This window comes from Simochromis diagramma, unplaced genomic scaffold (genome assembly GCF_900408965.1).
Source record: "Simochromis diagramma unplaced genomic scaffold, fSimDia1.1 OVJJ01000501.1, whole genome shotgun sequence".
NCBI classification, from domain to species: domain Eukaryota; kingdom Metazoa; phylum Chordata; class Actinopteri; order Cichliformes; family Cichlidae; genus Simochromis; species Simochromis diagramma.
This window is the reverse complement of record NW_024387320.1, coordinates 4,067,740-4,089,011: the sequence shown is the minus strand read 5'-3', so window position 1 is coordinate 4,089,011 and position 21,272 is coordinate 4,067,740. Positions and strand designations below refer to the sequence as shown.

General features: G+C 41.5%; 1 protein-coding gene across 7 annotated transcripts in view; it reads right to left on the bottom strand.

Annotated features, from left to right (window-relative positions):
- Positions 1-5,732: 5,732 nt before the first annotated feature.
- LOC120717556 (probable phospholipid-transporting ATPase IH) overlaps positions 5,733-21,272 on the bottom strand; it is a 33,081-nt gene continuing 17,541 nt past the window's right edge. The window contains exons 15-32 of one of the 7 annotated variants that reach the window (XM_040005653.1): positions 20,674-20,840; positions 18,980-19,051; positions 18,070-18,143; positions 17,882-17,985; positions 16,995-17,176; positions 16,307-16,540; positions 15,989-16,166; positions 15,797-15,899; positions 15,370-15,515; positions 14,889-14,948; positions 13,833-13,960; positions 13,603-13,738; positions 13,066-13,089; positions 12,161-12,226; positions 11,928-12,031; positions 11,645-11,810; positions 9,701-9,847; positions 5,733-8,725 (exon numbers count right to left, since the gene is read on the bottom strand). In XM_040005653.1, coding sequence (XP_039861587.1) covers positions 8,453-8,725; positions 9,701-9,847; positions 11,645-11,810; positions 11,928-12,031; positions 12,161-12,226; positions 13,066-13,089; positions 13,603-13,738; positions 13,833-13,960; positions 14,889-14,948; positions 15,370-15,515; positions 15,797-15,899; positions 15,989-16,166; positions 16,307-16,540; positions 16,995-17,176; positions 17,882-17,985; positions 18,070-18,143; positions 18,980-19,051; positions 20,674-20,840 — 2,364 coding nt within the window. In that variant the 3' untranslated portion in view covers positions 5,733-8,452. Of the gene's footprint in view, positions 8,726-9,628; positions 9,848-10,903; positions 11,019-11,644; positions 11,811-11,927; positions 12,032-12,160; positions 12,227-13,065; positions 13,090-13,602; positions 13,739-13,832; positions 13,961-14,888; positions 14,949-15,369; positions 15,516-15,796; positions 15,900-15,988; positions 16,167-16,306; positions 16,541-16,994; positions 17,177-17,881; positions 17,986-18,069; positions 18,144-18,979; positions 19,052-20,673; positions 20,841-21,272 lie in introns of those variants that run through there. The other 6 variants (XM_040005656.1, XM_040005657.1, XM_040005658.1 and 3 more) reach the window with 6 other exon arrangements.

Genomic DNA, 21,272 nt, shown 5'->3' with positions numbered 1-21,272 from the left:
TCTTTAATGTCAGCATGAACCACATTTTATTTCAGAGGATAAAATCGTATTCCGGCTAAGCACCTGCATGTCTTGAGGCAGAATGATCATGAACAGCAGCACATTCAAGCTTGTGTGGTTTCCTGTACAACACGCTTCGACATTGTGATCCTGCATTGGCTTTGTAAACTGCTTTTGTTTTGATGTCCATTTGGACTTGATTCCATCAAGGCAAAGGAATAATATGTCTCTTACTGTGCCTGCATTTTAGTAATAGTATTTTCACCTATGTCTATGTTTAAGATCAACATGCAACATCCTCAGCAAGCAAAAAATACAATGACCAAAGACAAGAGCTGCTTCCGATTGTGTCGTTGCCACCCACCTATGCTTTGGGTGACGGTCCTCAGTCTCACTAGCAGCTCACCAAGGGCCATCTCCTCTGTCTTCATCCACAGGATCATCCTCCAGAGGGACAGTGGAAGACCAGCTGTCCAGCTAAGAGACGCTTTTGTAGGAAGAAGAGACAGCTTGCCTGCTTTTTGCTGAGCGGTGCTATGGAAGAGTAGATGGTGATGAGGGAGACTGTTGAGTTGAGCAGAAGGGAAGAGGGAGATGCGACAGGGTAAACGAACCTAGGATGTGAGTTAAAAATCTAGAGGAAAGAGAGGTAAAAGGGGGTGTGCGCTGCGTGGCAGTGCGAGTATGCTTGTGAAAAATGAATGCTCTCCAGGATGGAGTGGATGCTGCTGAGACAGATGAGGAAATGATGCTGATGCTGAAGCTGTTATGGCTGTGACAGCCTCAGCCACAGTGACGAGTCTCCTGCAGGAAAATGCAGCGCAAAGGATGGTGAAGGAGGGAGACGGGGAGGAGTTGGAGCAGCAGACAGCCTCATTCACACATGCATGCTTCTGCCTCGGCACACATGATGGTGCAGACCTGGCAGGCAGATTGGGGGAGGGGATGTGAAGGTCAGCATAACAGTTTTGCACAAACAGCTGATCCAATAGTGACATCCAGCGTAAAGGAAAGGGACAACAGCTTTGTCATGAAACATTCTTATCTGCAGAAACAGAGACGGCAATGGTACCAATGCCGGCCATGCATCATTGATTATGCTGCATTGCCACCATGTGACGGCACATGGTTATGACAAAATACAGTAGGATCATCTTCGGTAACCCTCTTTGCAAATTCCATGTGTAAACAAACTTCACAGACTGCATATATAAGAGCTTTAATTACATGCATCCTTGACACAGCTAGGTAAGACGATCAATAAAATGAGGGATGATTTTCATAAATCTGTATTCATTGTGGGTGCTGGTTGCTGCTTATCTAGTTTCTAATGTTTTAGCGATGTCTTGTGTAGACTCAAAAGCTGAAAATACAAGATAATCCAGGGAAATTCAAAGAAAATGTCACTCAGACAATAGCAATACAGCATTTAATCTATAAGTTAGCAGACAGACCTCTTAGGTGAGGACCATCATTATTGTGTACTTTTCCATTCAGGTGACACTAGGTCTCTTCTCCGGACTCTGACCCCAGTGACCTTATATTTTTAGCACTAATGTAGAACAAGAGGTTTATTGTTGTTTATCTGTCATTGCTCTACTCCAGTTATGTCAGATGTTCACGCATTTTCTTACACTGCCATAGTTGTACGACAGGGATGTTCTTGCCATCTGTAGAGGCTGAAGCCACTGAGGCGTTCGTTGATGGGGGTGACGCGATGTCACTGGTATGCATGAATTCATTAAACAGTCGAATAACTCCAGCCTTACTTATTGACAATAAGAAGTGTACATTCTGGCTTGACTGGTTGACACCTCAAGATAGAAGTGGTATTGTCAGTTAGTCCAGAGAGAAATCTGTGACATTGCATGATGAACTTTCTTCTCATTTATATCATGAGGACTAACCCTAACTGCCCTAACCCAGAACTGCAAACATTTATGATAACTGGCAAGTCTGGCGAGTCTTTCAAATTGTTGTAGAAGAATTTTGCCCCACTCTTCTTTACAGAATTTGCAAATTGCATTGCAGTTTTCAAGCATAAATGGCTTGTTTAACTTCATGCCAAAACATGTCAATTGGACTCAGTTCAGACTTTTTTCACTCTGAAACCTACCGTTTGTTTTGTGAGCCATTCAGAGATGGACTTGCCTGTATGTTTCGGATCATTGTCCCACTGCATAAACCAAGTGAGCTTGAGCTTTAGGACACAAACTGGTGGAAATCCTCTTTTAGGATTTTCTGGTAGAAAACAGAACATTCATCAATTACGGCAAATTGTCCAGGTCCTGAAGTGGCAAAGCAGCCTCTGACCATCACACTATCACCAACATGTTTGATTGTTGCTTTGATGCTCTTTCTATGAAATGCTGTGTTAGTTTTATGTAAAATGTAACAGAACTTAAACTTTCCAAAAAGTCCAACTTTAGTCTTGTAGTCCACAGAATATTTACCTAAAAGACTCTGTGTGTTTTTTTGGTCAGTAGTGGTTTTTGCCAAGTCTCCAATGGATGCCATTTTTGCCCAGTTGCTTTCTTATTGTTGAATCATGAACTCTGACTTTAACTGAAATAAGTGAGGCCTGCAGTTCTTCTGATGTTTTTCTGGTTTCTTTTGTGGCCTCCTGGATGACTTGTGAGTGTACTTCTGGAGTGATTTTGGCAAGCTGGCCACTCTTGGGAAGGTTCACCACTGTTCCAAATTGTCTCTATTAGTGAATAATGGCTCTCACTGTGATTCACTGGAGTCCCAAAGCCTGGGAAATGGTTTTTTAACCATTTCCAGACTGGTAGATGACTTTGTTTCTCATCTGTTCTTGAGTTGCTATGTGTGTGGCCAAATACAAAGTTCTACAGGCAGGATGGAGATGCAGCCCAGTGACTGCGTAGAGCTAGCGCCAACTTGTGGGTGGAGCATTTTGGTGAAGTTTTGATGAACTGTGACATACTATATTGCTGAAAATATTCACTCACCCATTGAAGTCAAGTCATTGAATTCAATCACTTCCATGGCTATGTGTGCAACTTGTCTGTTAGCTAGCTAATGTCCAGCTAACTTCACTCAGAGATGGAGAAAGAAAGACAGGTCAGGACAGGAATACCTAGTTAAAGGTAAGGACTGCTCAGTGGTATTTAATAAACTGGAAATATATGCAAGTTCTCAATTGTTAAATCAGATTTTGGATATGTATTTGATGTGAATTTATGTTATTCTAAATTGAGAGACATCCTGTAAAACAAACTACAGTGTGCTAACTCTACGGGAGGGGAGAGAAAAGTCAAAATTCTGAGATTAAAATAAGCATTCTGACATTTTCTCAGAATTCTGAGTCAGATTTCTAATTTTTTTTTCAGAATTCTTTTTCTCAGAATTCTGACTTTTTTCTCAGAATTCTGAATCAGAATTCTAACTTTAATCTCAGAATTCTGAGTCGGAATTCTGAGAAAATGTCAGAATGCTTATTTTAATCTCAGAATTCTGAGTGAGAATTCTAATTTTAATCTCAGAATTCTGAGTCAGAATTCTGACTTTTTTTTTCTTCAGAATTCTAACTTTAATCTGAGAATACTGAGTCTGAATTCTAATTTTAATCTCAGAATTCTGAGTCAGAATTCTGACTTTTTTCTCAGAATTCTGGCTATAATCTCAGAATTCTAACTTTAATCTCGGAATTCTGAGTTAGAATTATAACTTTAATCTCGGAATTCTGAGAAAAACGTGAGAATGCTGACTTTAATCTCAGGATTCTGACTCTGGATTCTGACTTCTTTTTTTTTTTTTTGAATTCTGAGTCAGAATTCTGGCCTTAATATCAGAATCCTGAGTGAGAATTCTAACTTTAATCTCAGAATTCTGAGTCAGAAGTCTGAGTGTAATTTCAGAATTCTGAGTGAGAAATCTAACTCAGGATTCTGAGAAAAATGTCAGAATTCTTACTATAATCTCAGAATTCTGAGAAAAATGTGAGAATTCTGACTTTAATCTCAGAATTCTGACTCTGGATTCTGACTTCTTTTTTTTTTTAGAATTCTGAGTCAGAATTCTGGCCTTAATCTCAGAATTCTGAGTCAGAAGTCTGAGTGAGAAATCTAACTTTAATCTCAGAATTCTGAGTGAGAATTCTGACTTTAGTCTCAGAATTCTGACTCTGGATTCTGACTTTTTTTTTTTTTTTAGAATTCTGAGTCGGAATTCTGACCTTAATCTCAGAATTCTGAGTCAGAAGTCTGAGTGAGAAATCTAACTTTAATCTCAGAATTCTGAGACAGAATTCTGACTTTTTTTTTTCTTCAGAATTCTAACTTTAATCTGAGAATACTGAGTCTGAATTCTAACTTTAATCTCGGAATTCTGAGTTAGAATTATAACTTTAATCTCAGAATTCTGAGTCAGAATGCTGACTTTAATCCCAGAATCCTGAGAAAAATGTCAGAATTCTGACTAAAATCTCAGAATTCTGTGAAAAAAGTCAGAATTCTGACATTTTTCTCAGGATTCCGACTTTATTCTCAGAATACTGGATTCTGAGATATGATAGGGCCACTGGGGGAAAAAAAAAAGAATTCTGAGATTAAATTCAGAATTCTTACTAGTTAGTTTGTTAGTTTGCTGAAGTGTGATGGACAGTGTGCTGGGTGGAGCTGGGTTACATAAAGGATAGCAGAGATAAAAATGAATTTAGCTGAGTGGCATTCACTGAAATTAACCTTCATAGCTACTTTATACCATCTAGTATAAACAAAATATTGTCAGTGTATAAGATGGAAATCAGCCAAGACCATTCATGAAACATCTGCTTACATCTAGTTGAATTCAGTCGTGCAAATCCACACAGAGCAGTAAACCTAATAGTAGCAGCAGTAGGCCAGATCGGCTGATCACAGCCTATACACTAAGAAAACCCACTGGAGCTCACAATAAAAAATTTCAGCTGTGATTCTTCACCCAATGCTGTGATACTACGACCAATTTTAGGGTTCCCCCACCTGCCAAGTTTCACTTTAACACTCCCCTTTTTTCCATAACTAATTCAAGCAGAGTAGATTCATAAGGACTCATTAGACTGAAATAAAGTTTGCATTCCCATTTGTATTCCCACACTATGTTAATGTGATTTTAATTACATGAATATAACATAAGGTTCAACTAGCTTTCCACAGAAATAGCTGGTAGAAACATCTTCAAAAGAGCTACTTTGAGTAAGTTTCAGAGCCCGTACTTTTTCACTTTTACTTGAGTAATGAAGTTGAATCAATACTTTAACTTTCATAAAATTTCTGTACTTTTACTTCCTCTACAAAGCAGCTGCATCTAAGCCTTACATCAGCAAGTGCAACGCACTGAATGCAGTGGTGTAAAGCACACCACTACTGGACTCTAGAGGAGTGGAAACATGTCCTTTGGAGTGATGAATCACACTTCTCTGTCCGGCAATTCCCAGAACGGTGCTTGTGTGACTGCATTGTACCAAGTGTAAGTTGGGACAACTCCCCCCCCCCAAAAAAAGTTAGGTGGAGGGGGAATTATGCTACAGGGCTGTTTTTCAGGAGTCGGGCTCGGCTCTTGCAGAAAGCCTTCCCAGATGAGTTGACGCTGTTGTAGCTACAAAGGCTGGGCCGACATGTTCAAGCCTATCGATCAAGAATGAAATATTACTCAGTTGCATCTACGTGTGATTGCAGATGAGCAAATACTTTTGGCGATATAGTGTATAACACAAACCATGGCAGGACAAGTGTTTTCACTCTTTATTACAAGCAGAATGACAATACAGTGCTTTGCCCTCATTTGCTACAGACAGGCTGGCAAAAAGTCAACAGGTGAACTTTTAAAATCTTTTATCCAAAACGGAAAAAAAGTAATTTCTCAAAACCTGTTTAGTAATACAAACAGTGCCGTACTAAAAAGGTATGATATGAAGTGTGCTGCTCAGAGCACAGAAGTCGACATTTCAGACCTTTGCCAAGCTCAGGAGTGACAAGATGAGCACCTGCTGTTGTGCTGATGGACTTAGAAAAAAGCAGTTTGACATTCTGATCAGCAGTAGAAGGCTGGTGTGATAAATCCATTGCGACAGAGCTGACACATACAGACAGTTCATTCCTAGTCAAGTTATTTGGTCACTTCTTTTTATTCCCCCTCCCCTTCTCACCCAATACAATCTTCTTAGAAAAATAACTTGTGAGGAAGAGTGAACCATAAACCCCAGCTGACAAGACAATAAGACCTGGTTTTGAATGGTCAAACAGATCTGTTGTAAAACAAAGTGCACTGTGTATAACTATTGGTAAATCTAATGAATCTTATAGTTTTTTCCTCTCGTTTTGGTTACAAACTCGACCACATACTCTAGCATAGAGTTAAAATATAGTCTTCTCTCTGAGATACAAAAGTAGCAAAAAAAATATACACAATGGACAACACAAAAATTGACTAAGTGGTGAAAATTTGAAATGTGGAGGAATTTGCTACTAAACATGTCTGAATTACAACAAATGCTTCCCCGTCATATCACAAAAGTTACATTATTATTGTAGAATATGACATTTAGACTATGTCCCGATACGGTATGGCAACGGCACAGTGAGGTGGGATACTGTGTTACAAGCACCAAGTACGTTCCTTTTATCGCTGAGGTCGGGATGTTGAGCCCCTCCACGTTTGCACACCTGTGGAGGCTTGTGGAGTGAAAACTGAAGGGAAGAGTCCAGATTAATGATTTTATACATATTGGCAAATGGTGATGTGTATGAAACTGTATAAATGTATAAAAAAAAATAAAAAAAAAAGAAGAAGAAAATCTCACATTCATGACTTCCAGAGTCAGTAACTTGCTATGTAACCCAACAAAATTCAGATTTTTAGAAATGCAGAAAAAGAGGTTCACCGAAAATGAGCTACAATCTTCAGCTGGAGGACGTGATGGACAAATCACTTCAACATTCTCATTGATTTGATTGTGACATCGCCGATTCAAGTCTCCCACCTTCTTACAACAAATTAAATCTATCCAACACCCCTTCTCACCACAATATAGATCAACATTGTTTTTTTTAAATTTACATCCACACATCAATAGTGACTGACATCAATAATTTTTGAACAGTACAAAAAAAAAAAAAAAAAAAAAAAGCCTCATGGAATTATGTGACACAGAGACAACCCCTTATAACGTGACAACATTAGCATTCTTACGTTAACTTTTGCATAACACGGAGCACAGCAGCAAACACACGAGCACAATGCAACAGGGAGGAGTAGCAAGTCATTTAGGACATCCACAAACAAACACGCAAACAAGTCCCAGGCTGCTGCTGTTACCCTGCACAACCACATGGTGGCAGGAGAGGGTGCAGTTTTGCTAACTGTTCAGGGAAAAGGGGAAAAAAAAAAAAAACCACAAGTGCCATGAAAGGTTTGGTGATGAATGATGTCTGGGACAAAGAGGGATGTGGAACAACTGAGAGAAGAATAAATCAGCATGCAGAGAGAGATCTGACATGCTACGCTGACAGATAAGGGAAACAAAGCTCGACACAATTGTGAGGGTAAAAGAAAGTAGGAGGAATAATAGACTCATTGTACTGTATATATTTATATCTATGCTCTTTGAACCTCCTTGTACTCTCACAAATGTGTTTAAAGTGACCAAATGTAATCAGTTTAAAAGGGGAAAAAAAGGGCATCTATGAATTAAGGCAGGGTGGCTAAAATACTGCACATCCCTCTTCAGATTTCCCCCGCCTCTCTCCTTCAGCTGATGGTTGTGTGTAAGGCTTTGTAAAAACATCACTTATGCTTCTTTTTTTCCAGTTTTTCTAAATCTAAACACCTTTCTCCTTTGGCTCCTAGTCTGCTGCTGTGTTGTTACCTGTAAGGCAAAGGTGTGTCACATACAAACATACAATAAACAGGCAAAATTCATGCGTACTCACGCTCATGCACACGCACGCACACCTAAAGGGCTGAGCTTGAAGGCTATCCCCCTTACTTGGCCAGACCACAAAATGTACATAAATGTTTCCGACAAACATTTACAAAGAAGCGAAAAAAGGGGACGCAAAAGTGGAGGACCAGGCAAGAGTGTCAGACTGAAAATGAGACGAGGAAATACAAAAAGGTTCAACAGTTCAAACGGCACAGCTCCACAGTGCGAGAAGCATTTTCGCACATGGTTCTCCTTTTGCTCATAAACTTTTTCAAGTAAGAGTCTGAGCAGGGAATTTGCTGAATCAAACCAAAAAAAAAAAAGAAAAAAAAAAAAAATGAGACAAGTATGTGAATTAGGAGTAAGGGCAATACTATCTAAAGGGTTTTTCACTCAGGTGTAGCCCAAAAATGCACATGGTGAACTTAGCATGGAGTGTCCATGCTTCAGATGTGTTTGAACATGTCTGCGTTGTGTAATTCACGGATCTCTGAGATGCAGAAGCTTCAGAGTCTGCATCTGTGTTCACACTGAGGTTTCCGGCCCAGGAGCGCAGTAGGCGAACCCTGCCCCAGAGAGACGGAGCATGTAAGGGCTGAGAGGACACAATTCTGTCCCTCCGCTCTCTGCCAAATGGGCCAGGAGTTTCTGGGGTAGAGGGTCAGACCTGCAGAGCGACAGTGACTCTGCGGTGCCAAGGTGGAGGTGAGAGGAGTCCGCGCTCGTGCCTTTGCAGGATCGACAGAAGGACAGTGGAGTCACGGCCGCCACGCTACCCGGCAACAGCTTCTGATGATCCTGCACAAAAACAGAGAATCCACCGTCATAAGACATTGCAAAGAGGAAACTGGAGGAAAAGAAACATGCAGGGTGAAATTATAAAATTTGCGAGAAAATCTGACACATGCACACGAAAGGCAGAATTATTTTCAGAAGGTTTAATATATTTATTTGGTGGTCTGCATATTTATTTATTTCTTTTTTAAATGTGAAAAGTAACCTTGACTCTACTTTAAATGCTGAAAAGAACATACTCAATAACAATAAACCTTCTGAAAACAACCCATCATGATTAGCCGTCATGTTCGATTAAGCATGCTTGTGTAATGAAGACAAAACTCACTTGCAATTCTATGTTTCAGCACCAGATGGCGCCAGTGTACACTTATTACAGACACTGATGCACAACCTGGTTTGCCAAATTGCCAGAGACAAACTAAATTTCACCCCTGAGTTTAATTTGTTAACATGAGTGCTGGAAGTAACCTACTTGGGGCCTTTCCTAATAAAATATAACCTTAGTTACAGACTGCACTTATCAAATCTGTATTAAACCTGTAGCCTTCTCTCTGGGTGCCCAAACTTTACTATTGAGTGCATCATAAGCTACACCCGACAAACCATGACACGTATCCTCATGTATAATAAAGACAGGATTTCTCTCCTGGCTTCTACCAAGTTAATTCTCATCCCACATGTGACGAGTTGCTTTGAAACTAGCGCTGCTGACTTAATTGGGGATTGTGATTCCTGAAAGTAGCTTTGGCAGAAGGAAATTCTTCATGAAGCAGCACTGCACCCCCGTCACTCTGAGCCACAGCACAATTGCATGCCGCATGCAGTGCAAAGCAGCAGGAAGCATCATGGCATCAGCATTATGAGCCCAACACCCCACTATCCACGCCCTTTGTGTGCAGTTACCATGGTGACCCTAGCCCCCTTGTTGTGGGTACTCTAGGTTTTGCTGAGTAGGGTGCTGTGACTATGTGGTACCAAGGAGTCAGAGCTTCTAGCAGCTTTTTTTCCACTGTCTCCTTCACAGGTCCTATCAGGGTGGAGTGGGTCCCTTTCACGGCCTCCACCTCCACCAGCAGAGCCAGGAGCCAGGCTGTCCTCCAGAACCTGCACAGAACTTACCCTCTGTGGATGATGTTAAAGGACAGGGGTTGATGAAGGAATCTGCTCAACCTTTTGTCTTTTGTCTAGTAATGCTTCAATACTTTAAGCTGATTTAAAATAAATATGGATGTTTAATTTTGGGGTGAACGGTCCCTTTAACAGCTGTCTAATTCCCAGACGTGGTCTGGGATTGCAAATCTTTTCCATAAATCAGGTTTGTGCTATCATGTAAGGCTGCTATGGTTTGGTGATGTTTGAAAAACTCCAGGACTATTTGTCATTAAATATACAGCTACTCTTGGCTGCTCCCTTATTCACAAGGGGTGAACCACAGTGGACGGCTTTGCATATTTGATATGCAGATTTTTACACTGCATGCCCTTCCAGACCCCCCCCCAAACGGATTTGTGGATTTGTGTCTCCTCCTGGGATTGACCTGGGGATTTTTAGCTTGTTAGGCAAATGTATAAACTGCTACACTATTTGTCATTAAATTCAATTTTAGAATTGTTGGCCAAGGCAACAAACATCTAAAAATGGATCAAAAACAATTAAAAAAAACCCAAGAATACTTGCTTAAAGTGACATGAAAGTTACTCATACTGGAGCAGCTAGAACCAAAGGTCGTTTTGAATTTTTAAACCGAACAGCTAATAATTGATTCACTTTTTGACTAATAAAAAAAAAAGCTACAAATAAATAAGGAAAGCTAAACTGGTATTTTCTAGAGGAAACAGTGTGCAAATTTCTGTAAAATTCAACTGTTTCAGGTAAAACCTAATATGACAAAAGTCCTACCAACAACGACACATCGTCATTTTAACAACATATAGATGAGACTGGCTGGAATGGTGACAACAAAATACATGTCAAACATACCAAGGGAAACTAAACACAATGAAATATGTAATGAAAATGGCAGCAAAAGGATACTACAAATGCAACCTTACAAACCGGGTGCTGTGTCGTCATTAGCAGCTAGTAGTTAGTTTCACATTAGTAGAGATGGTGCTATGTGGTTTATACAGGGGCATGCCACCATGCAAACAGAGATGAGGGCTTAAAAGAGAGGGTCACCTCCTCTTCCCGCTCCTCTCTCGTCTCTCTGGCCCAATCAGAAACTCATTCTGCTGGAGGACTGTGAAAGCATGAAGATGGTGGACGGTTCCACAGTAAGGCACGGGCGGGTGGACTGTAGTTACCATGAAAGAGCGCGTGAGTGAGTGGGGGGACAAAACAAAGGAGGGCGAGAGAGGAGACAGTAATGAGGAGGGAGGAAGAAAAAAAGAATAAAGAGGAGGATGGAAGTAGTGAAGATAAGGCATAACAAGGCAAAAAGAAAGGAAAGGAGAGAAAGGCTCAATGAGAGGTGGTGTGGATTTTGATTACGGTGATCCATTAGGGTGCAGTGAGAAAGAAGAGAAGAGGAGGGGGAAAAAAGCACAAGAGGAAGAAATCTGTCAGACCTTTCACTCGCTTTTCCACTCACGGTGAAGCTTGTTTCACAGCAACGTAAGGCTAAGCCACAGGGAACGGGAAGTCAGTAAATCCAGCTGATATTCAAATAAACTAAGGATCTGAATGGCCTCCTTTCATAATACAGTCAACAGATTTATGGCACACCACTAGGGTACTGAGATGTGTAGTATGAGCTCAGATTTTGAGTAGTGAAAAGGGGGAAAGCGTTAATTAGTCACTGGTTAGCATTTAGTGAACACTATCAGAAATCACTAAAGTGAAAAAATATCTACAGCCTAATTTCAGACACGAGACAATTCAAACCTCCAGCTTCATGTGGAGGTGGTGCCAACATTGTACCTGTGCGCGTTCAGTGGCTGTGGGACACATGGCCCTGCAGAGGACCTTCTTGATGACATCTGGCAGCAAGCTGACTGTAATGAGGAGGATGATGCTGAGCCAGGCCGGACCGCTGGACAGCATCTGCATGAACACGTAGTACATCCTCTGGTAGTTCAGGAAGGGCCTGAGCAGCAAAATAAAAGGCAGAAGGCAGAAAGGAAAAAAAAAATCAATGACTTTCCTGAAATACACTGATCAGCATGAACTTTACTGATACAAGTAAAATCATAGCACATCTTACCAAATGATCCCACCCCAGAGAAGAGAGAAAATAACATAGAAAAGTAGCGACCCCCAGATGACAAAGTGATTAATCCAGGTCCAGTGGTGCGTGTCCAAGGCAAGCTGAAACAAACAGAACATAGACATAGTGAAAAGGAGCTAGCTGGGTACAAACTAAGATATCATTTATGTAAAGGTAGTTGATATTAGCTTTACTTAAATATTTTCCCCTCAGTGGATTTCCAAACACACCTTTAGTGTTACAGTGAACACCAGAACAGTAAAGATGAGAGTCCCAAACGTCCAGTTCCCAAACATCTGCAGGGATAAGAGAGAAAGAAGAGAGTTAGAGGCAACATCAATCGCACAAGCTGTTCTCCCTGCATCCACGGATTACTTAACACCCTACGATACCCGCCCGCCCCTCCAGCAAGTAAAACGAGGAGGGAACAGACACTCTTACATCATATCTGCTGTGATAAAAGGTGAGAGAAAGGGATATTGTGGGCACTGAACTGGAGGCTTTTTCACTTCATATCTCAGTGTGCAAATATTTCTACCTGATGAAATCCTAGAAAGGTTTAAGGAGACATCGGGGGTGAACAGATGGGATGAGAAGATGAAAGAGGGAGGATCGTGACAGGATAGGAAGATCAAGGCAAAGAAACCAGCTGTCTGTTGATACCAGTGTCCATTACTTCTTTCCTTTATAAACTGCAGAAATAGTACGCCCCCCCCCCTTTATAAACCTCCCACATCAGTGAAATTACATGGACGTACAAATACACACAAATGCACAAACAAGGTCGACAGAAAACAAACAAAACAAACAGATGTTGGATCTCGAGCCACAGCGATACTAGTATTCATTTGTTTACTACCAGAAGGAAACACAAGGATAATGTGAGGAAGCATCTAAGATTTCTACCATGTCAGTTAAGATCAGGATACTGTGCAAGGATTCAGGGCTTTACATAGATTAGGGGAATAATGGAGCGCTAGAAAACTACACATTCAAACGGAAGTGCATGGATGGCGGTGACGTGAGAAAGGATGGAGCGGTATGAGACGGTCAAACTGAAGGCGTAAACAATACGACAGGAACGAAAAAGGGTATGAGAGACAGAGAGAGCTGACAGGGAGGGAGACAGGCTTACCATCTGTGTGTTGGTGGTCATAAGCTGAAGGAGGAGAGGGAGAAGAAGAAGAAGAAGAAGAAGAAAGAGGAGCAAAATAAAGAGAGAGGAAGCAGGGAGAAGGAGGGGGAGGGGAGAAAAGAGAAAAGAATCAGGACAAAGGGCAAAATGAATTTCAGGATGTCTCAACTTAAAAAACAGGACCGATCAAAAACAGTTGACATGATACAAATTAACAATACAGAGAAAGATGCTATTGTCAATATGAATGGAGATCCAATGTAGCTGACCTATGGGGACCCAGGACAGACACGTTACTACTACAGATCCACAATGCCAGGACCGCAAAGTCAAACCGCTACACCTAAGCTCCTCTTTAACGAGACCCCATCGAGTGAGCGTTTATAATGAGAGCGCTTACTTTACATCCATTTATTCCCTCTAATCCCCTAAAAGATGCCTCAAACACCACAAACACCCCTTAAGTCTTCAGTTTCCGCTCTGTTCGCGTACTGGCCGTTATCACCGCCTTTTGCCGACAGGGAGACAGAGGCTTACCTGGCCGTTGCTGGTGAAGGTGGTGTTGTCAAACAGGAAGTAGGCACCGAAGAAGAAGACAACAGCATCAAACACACCCAGGCATGTCCAGTAGAGAAAGACAGGCCAGCGGAGGAGGGAGTTCTTCGCAATGTCCCTGAGAAAAACACAGAGTGACAACGTACATTAGGAACAACAGCTATTACATGCACAAAGAGAATATTTGGGGATCGGATTTCTTCTGAGCTCACCTGTACAAGGAGGGCTCTCTCTTCAATGTGTCCATGCTGACGTGCTGCTCAACCAGGCTGTACAGCAGAATGGGGAGGGAGGTGAAGCTGATGTTGTAAAGCGTCAAATACGCCGTGTCGTACAGAGGCTGCAGAGGAAACACAGACGGCATCAGTGATCTGAAACCATTTACATACTGACATATTTGACTTATTAGAGCTAGGAACGTTACTGTGGTTCTCTTAACGGTGTCCGTTGAAACCCTTTAGGTGCACAAACAACTTTTACACCAACAAAACAAGCACAATGGCTAATGTGTGATGGCTTTTGATGAAGCGACATGAAACAACCCCTTCCCTCCTCACTCTGATGCTCAGTTTGAGTTCTTACAAGTCATCTTGAATACGCCTACATGCCTCAACGAACTGGGCTGCTGCCATGTTAACTGCATTAACAAGCTGTTAAACATGTGTACCTAATGAACTGGCCTGTGAGTGTATGTCTAATTTATTCTATCGGTTTTAAATTGGTCTCAACTGCTATATGCTTCGCTAAGTTTGCCAGACGATTAGTGACTTCATCTGCCATATAAATACTGTTGTGCATGTAATGTTGTTTTCTGTTACTACGGTTGATAGATCCTCAGAGCTGGAGAGAACACAGAACTGAGAGAAAATGTGGCGTCTATGGGTGCTTTTCATTATAATAACTTGTGAACTATCACTTCCTCTCCCCTCCATCTATAAATTATTCCCTGTCCAGCATTGCTGAAGTTCTTGTAATCACTTAAATTCACTTCAAGACACCTCAAGAGAGCCTTTTGGATAAGGATTAGGTCATGTCTCCTCTCTTGCCCCTCTCTCCTACATCAGTGGGAGGAGTTAAGAATCAAAGAAGAGATACAAGTGAGGGAAGAAGGATGACATGCCAGCACACGGCTTGAGCAAAACCTCTCTCATCATCAGTGATAGATACAGAAATGGTTACTATTTGAAGCTCCTGTGAGAATATGTGACCAATGCAAATATCACTGCGTGCTTCTCAATGATAACTCTGACACCGTATAAAGTACTTACCTGCTGGGAGAATCCACAGAAGAATTGATAGAGGAACTGAGGGAAGATGAAGCATACATTCTGGAAAGATTTAAGAGGGGGGGGGGGAAAAAAAAAAAACACAACAAGCAAAGAAAGTGATAAGCTTGTGACAAGTACGAATGAAAAAAAATTAAAGACTCTAAAAATGCTACTATCTACACATTTCTGTTTATGCAGAAATTGTGTGCTATAAGCTCACTGAGTGGGCCGTAAGCAGCTGGCCTGCCAAAAAGGGAAAAAAAATGAATCAGTTGGCAGGGCACTGTTTGCTGTGGAAGCCGCCCACACTGATCATCATGGGCATGAATCCGGGAATAGGTTGCACCACGGAGTCATGAATCCAGTAATCTGTCAGAGTAGCTGCAAAATCTGGTTCATTGTGACTGTGTTTCACTGGGAATTACGATAAAGTGATTAAAACGTATGAGCCACTTGAGCGCATGAGGCGCCCGTCTAGTACCTTGTAGAAGAAGTACTGAACGAGCTCAGCAATTCGGATGTAGTAGTAATGGCCATGGACCAGAAGCATCTTCTTCAGGTGTTTGAACTTCGGGATGGCGTAGTCACTATTTCTTGCTGCTTGTCTACCTTCTTTACCCATGATGCCTAAAGAAATGAAAAGAGGGTTAAATGCAGCCTGATCACGAGTCTAATCGCATGTTTATTGCTGCAGTTACTGCCTTTAGCATTTTACTTGCAAATATCCTGCAATTACTACAATTATGCCACATGTGATCACCTAAATTGATAGATTATTGTCAAAAACAAAGGTTTACTTTAGGTTAACCTAAAGCTCTGCTATCAAATATCATGATCAGCATTGGGTTAAATACTAAATGGATGATTTAGCAAATTAGCTGATAATTATGGTGCTTAAATGTACTCACCAATTCCCACATGTGCTTCCAAGATCATGCTGACATCGTTGGCTCCATCGCCAATAGCGAGGGTTATGGGGTGCTCCTTGGAGGCTTTAATCAGCTTCACAATCTGCAAAAAGCCCATCCCATTCCAATCAGCACCACTGTGAATGTGCCACTTTGGAGGTGGCATATTTACTTCACGCATACTTCCTTTACCTGTGCTTTTTGCAGAGGTGCCATGCGACAGCAGAGTACGGCGCTACAGTTACGACAGATCTCTAGAAAGATCTCTCTGTAGTTGCCGTGGCCTGCACCCTCCTGGTTGGGCTTCAATACTGCAGAAAGAGTGGCCCCGTCGATAATGAGGCCAAAGTCGAGGCAGTCTACGGACAAGCTGAGAAAAATAAAAAAAACAATGCGTCACAGACTAATCAACAGGGAAATCCATGTACACATCAGAAGGACTAAAAGATCTACTGATTTGACCAAGAGGCAGTTGCACACATAACGCAGATTGCCCACATGAGCATATACCCAGAGATGGAGCGCTGTCTGAGAACAGTCCTGTTGAGTTCAAACAACACATCGTGAAGGCTCTGCTCTTCCGTGCGTTTCTTGGTGAGCTCCAGGATTTGGGTGGTGCGACGGAACAGCTTGCTGGCGTAGCAAGTAGCCGCCGCCGTCTCCATCTTGTCCCCCGTCAGGACCCAAACTTTCATCCCAGCCTTGTGCAGTGACTCAATAGTGTCTGCTGCTTTCTCCTGGAGCCTGCGCATCGATAAGTCAATAAGTGATGCAGCCTCCACTCAGCTATGCAGAACTAAAGCATTCATCAAAGCTTCAATCAATCCATTACAGACTGGTGATAACTTATCAATGCATGGCCACCCCTGTCCCTGCCCATCAGCAGCTTATCTGTTAGGAAATTAAACTGTCGTGCTTGCGATCAATCAAGTTGGGGTCAATGCTGTGGTCTGCTATTTCCGAGCGTAAAAACATCTTGCATATTTATTCTCTCAGTGGAAAAGAAACAGCAGTATTAATAGTAAGTCACCTATCAGAGCTCTGACACAATATTCTTCTTGCACTCATGAGTCATGAGAACGCTCTGAAGACAATCCTTTAAGGGCGGCTTAATGATTCATTAATCTTCCCTTCTGTCCTTCTGCCCCCCGCTGCTGCACTGTTTTTAAATCTCTCCGTTCCCCTCTTTCTGACCAACCTGTCCTCCACTGCTGTGGCGCCCAGAAGAACAAAGTCTCTCTCGATGATGTCATAGGCCTGAGCCAGCCTCTGCTCCCTGTCCTGCAGGGCCAGTTTGGCTTCCATCAGGTGATGACACGCCTCCTGGTATTCAGACTGTGAGAGCCTTCGATAGGCGACGCACAGAGTTCGCAGCCCTTCCTGGTGTTACAGCGAAGTGAGCGATGGAGAAAAATGAACAAATTCAAATGCTGATCGCAAGTGTTCCAATCTCATCCACATTAGAGCCATACGTGCTTTAGAATAAAATGTGTTTTCATTCACATCTAGCAGAGTTATAAGTGCACTAGCATTTATTTGTAGTTACATTTGTATCTGTCATTTCAAGGTAGGTGCAATCTTCACTTTTTAGCTGGGCTCTAAAAATCCCCCCCTGAGGGAAATATATGGCTCTTTAACTGCTACATGCTCAACTATCCTGTCCAAGTAGTTGCTAACTTTGTCTTCTAATAATTTGAGTGCAGGATCGGTACCATTTAGAGATTTTTTTGTTGGCTGGAACAGTGGACTGCTTTAGCTAAAAGTAAGACTCATTAAGGTGCAAGGCGTCAAAGAAGGGCAGTAAAAAAACAACAACAAAACAACAACAACAACAACAACAAAAAACACACACAAAAAACTAGTATGCTAAAAGATGAAAAAATAAAAATGCCACACAGAGGTACTCTTTTCATGTTTTTAAAGGAAATATTAATTTTCTTTAAACCTCTTGTTCAAATGTAACATTAAAATTTAAGTTTATAGCATGAAGCTATGAAAGATTTCTGAATGATATCTACAACTGACCTGATGCAGAGTATCATCAATCCCCTTATATAACCAGTGCTGGTCAAACTGTCCACTTACCACTGCATTTTGTTCCACCCGGGCTTTAACTTGTTCCACCTTTCCCGAGACCACCCGTGGAAAAATGGATGAGTCAGCACCCTTACAGAACAGCAGGTAGTCTCCTGGGAGCACGCAAAACAAATATCCGTAAAGCCAACTGCAAGAACTGCATCCGATAAACAGCCCCGTGTTAGACGATATCTTACCTGAGCTCGACTTGACTATAACGCTCATTCGCCTCCTGACAGAGTCAAAGTTCAGTACATGGAGCAATTCAAACCTGATGGAGAGACGGCATTGGCAAAGACGCAGTTATTGTTTTGTTAATTTTCTTATTTGCAAAGATATTTGTTTGTGGCTTTTTTTCCCCCCAGAGTGCTGCATATTATCTACAAATTGTCCAACACTCAACAGTTCTGATAAGTGCACACACTCATTTTTGCATTATTTTCTCCTCCATTCAATTTAGGTTTCCAATAATTTGTAAGATAAACAACTCACATTATCCCCCTCTTACAGTTTCATTACATCCTTTAACTTCCTGATTAGCAAGCTGTAAAACAGACCACAATGCAGATTGATGGCCGAGGCTTAAATTAATTCTATTTTTGGCTCGAGTGGTCTTGGATCCCTTAAAAAGGGTAAAAGCAGAAAATGCAAGAAAGCTGTAAAACCTTTTGCTTTCACATTGCCGCTAAAGTCGTCACCGCTGCCCACTGCACCACCCTCCCTTCCTGAGCTCCCCTGCTTCCTTAAAATAGCTCACTATTGACAGGCCACTGCAGAGAGTGATAGCGAGGGAAAGCGGTTACACAAACACATCCCACGGATCAAAACATTAAACACTTGCCACAAAACCACTCTCTAATGGAAACTCGTTCGGCTTCCGTTTTTTCTGATCAGCTGGAACGTTTTGATTCGATTGAGTAGTTCCGTAAAAAGCAACCCTCTGCCTGCTCTTTGGTGGTTGTAGTTTTTTTTGTAACCTCGGGTGAACATGAGACACAAGCTGAGGGCTGTTGTATGACGGCTTATGTGTGACCGCAACTCCATCAAGTGAATTAATCTCATTTTATCTCCTGTGGAGTAACCGCACCAGTCTCTTAGCACACCGACCTTTCAATCTCGTCATCTTTGTTGAGGATCTCCATGTAGTTGTCCTTCAGTCTTAGATATGTGTAACCGAGCCTAGCAACAAGAGTGAAAGGAAAAAGATGCATTAAAGCCCAACAAAAAGCAACCATGTACACCAATACTCGCTTATGCCCCACTTGGAAAGGCTAAAGGTGCTCTGACGCATTCTGCGTAACCTGAGCTCACACATACGCCGAAGACAGAGCACATCTGTGAAAGCTATATAAGACAGCAGCATTCCCTGATGGTGCATGGTTGACGTGTCCTACACTATACTATTAAAATAGCACACACAAAAAAAATGAAAAGGTTCTCTGTGTTGGCGTGGACTTGGTGCTTCTTGGTATAAAGATTATAAACACTATAGGTGGTCCAGTTTGAGTAATTCAACAGTAATCAGACAGTAAAACACAGCACAAGTTATTCAAGGATAATACAAGTCTGAAAACTTCACAGCAGCCTGTCTGCATCATCCTCTGTGCCACCAAGGCTTTAAATTGTTCTTGACCGACCAACAATTTTGCACTGCCAGATAGTACTTCAGGAAAAATTGAGCCAAGACCATTTTGTTGGAGGGGGTGACCCTGCACCCTCCCTCTGCCAACATAGTGGACTCACTGCAAGTGGTGAGAGGAGGATATGCCGTTGAAAACAAGCTGTTACTACAATCAACTGTACAGGAAGTTATCACAGTTATAATATTTTTCAGACAATTTTATTAAAATGTCCCACAAACATAATCTAGAGGAGCTCAGAGTCATAACTTAACAGAAGGGACAGCGAGCAGACTGTATCAGCACCTACCTGTCACACATTACTTTAAATTATAATACAAATTAAATCATCATGAAGGAGGCAATTCACCATGAAAACCTAAACTGTTTATTTGGGCTCTAACATGGAGACAGCCTCAAGTGGTCATTTGTGGAACTGCAGTTTTTGGTACTTGTGGTACAAAGAAGAAGTGTGGTCAAATATTTAAAAAAAAGAACATTGATCTCCTTTACTTTACTTCAGTGAAACACAGTAATGAAAGAAAAGATGACTAAAAAGGTGTGAAGGAGAATTTCCAAAGACTGATTATATTTACATTAGACTAGTAACTGTCTGCCATACTGAAACTACAAAATCCAGAGGATGGATTCCAAAATGCACCAATGTGTTCTCACCATGTCGTTTCATACAGGCCAGATTAAATAAAAATAAAATACTGGTGCAAAATATTCATTAAAAGGTTGACATTTTAAATAATACAAACAGCCTATAAAATAAAACAAACTGTAATATCTTATTTTATCCTGTGTATCCTCTGCTACAGGAAGTAACAAAGGAACCAAGGAAGCACTTTCCCTTTAGTATTTAGAGAATTTAACCAGCTCTTGTTATGACTACCACACAGACACTTCCAGGTCAGGTTTCCCTTACTGAAGCCTTTCTAGATAAAACTGATGAATCGGCCAAACCCCTAATCCGTTGTGAAATAAACAGCAGATTCCTGTTTACTGGCTGAGTCCGTGTTGGAAGAGCAGCCTGAAGGCAAAAGTAAAAGTTCTGGACGGTAATTGACCGAAATACATTTTCAACCAAAATATAAAATACGCACTAATAAAGTTTAATGTAACTTGAACCTATAAAGATTTTAGGGGACTTTGTGTGGTTTTATTTAGCGCATTTACCGTTTCATTCCCTCGACCAAAGCTACCTCATCTGGTGAGGAAGAGATGTAGAAGGAGGTGGGCCTGCCCTGGTGGATGCCCCTCTTGATGCCATCCACCGTCTCCTCCTCCTTCACCTGCACCGTGTGGCACAGACACAGCGCCCGAAAAAACAAATCCTCGTATTCCTGCAGCGACAGACAAAAGGCACAGCTACATATCGTAATCATTTCTTATGGAGGCAACAGGCCGAGTTAGAAGGTGCATAATTAAAACAAGAGTGAAGAACGAATCCTCTTTTTGTTTTTTACACAATCGATTCTGTTTAGTCGATAGCGTGACATTTCTGTGCTATATATCAACAAAAAAACAAAACAACCGCCCCAGCAATAAAGCAGGAAATCTTTGCAGCACTTTTTGGCAGTGAGCACCCTTCGTCCTCTCTCTCTCGCGCTCTAGTCATCTGTGGCAGCTACTGCTGCTCATGCTGACTACACAAGTTTTCTTTTATTAAATCTAAACTAATCTTTGTTGCCACTACCATAAGTGCAATGCTCATCACTTTTCCGTGTACCAGAGGACTTTTTTTCACCCCCAATATAAGACAAAGTATACACTAT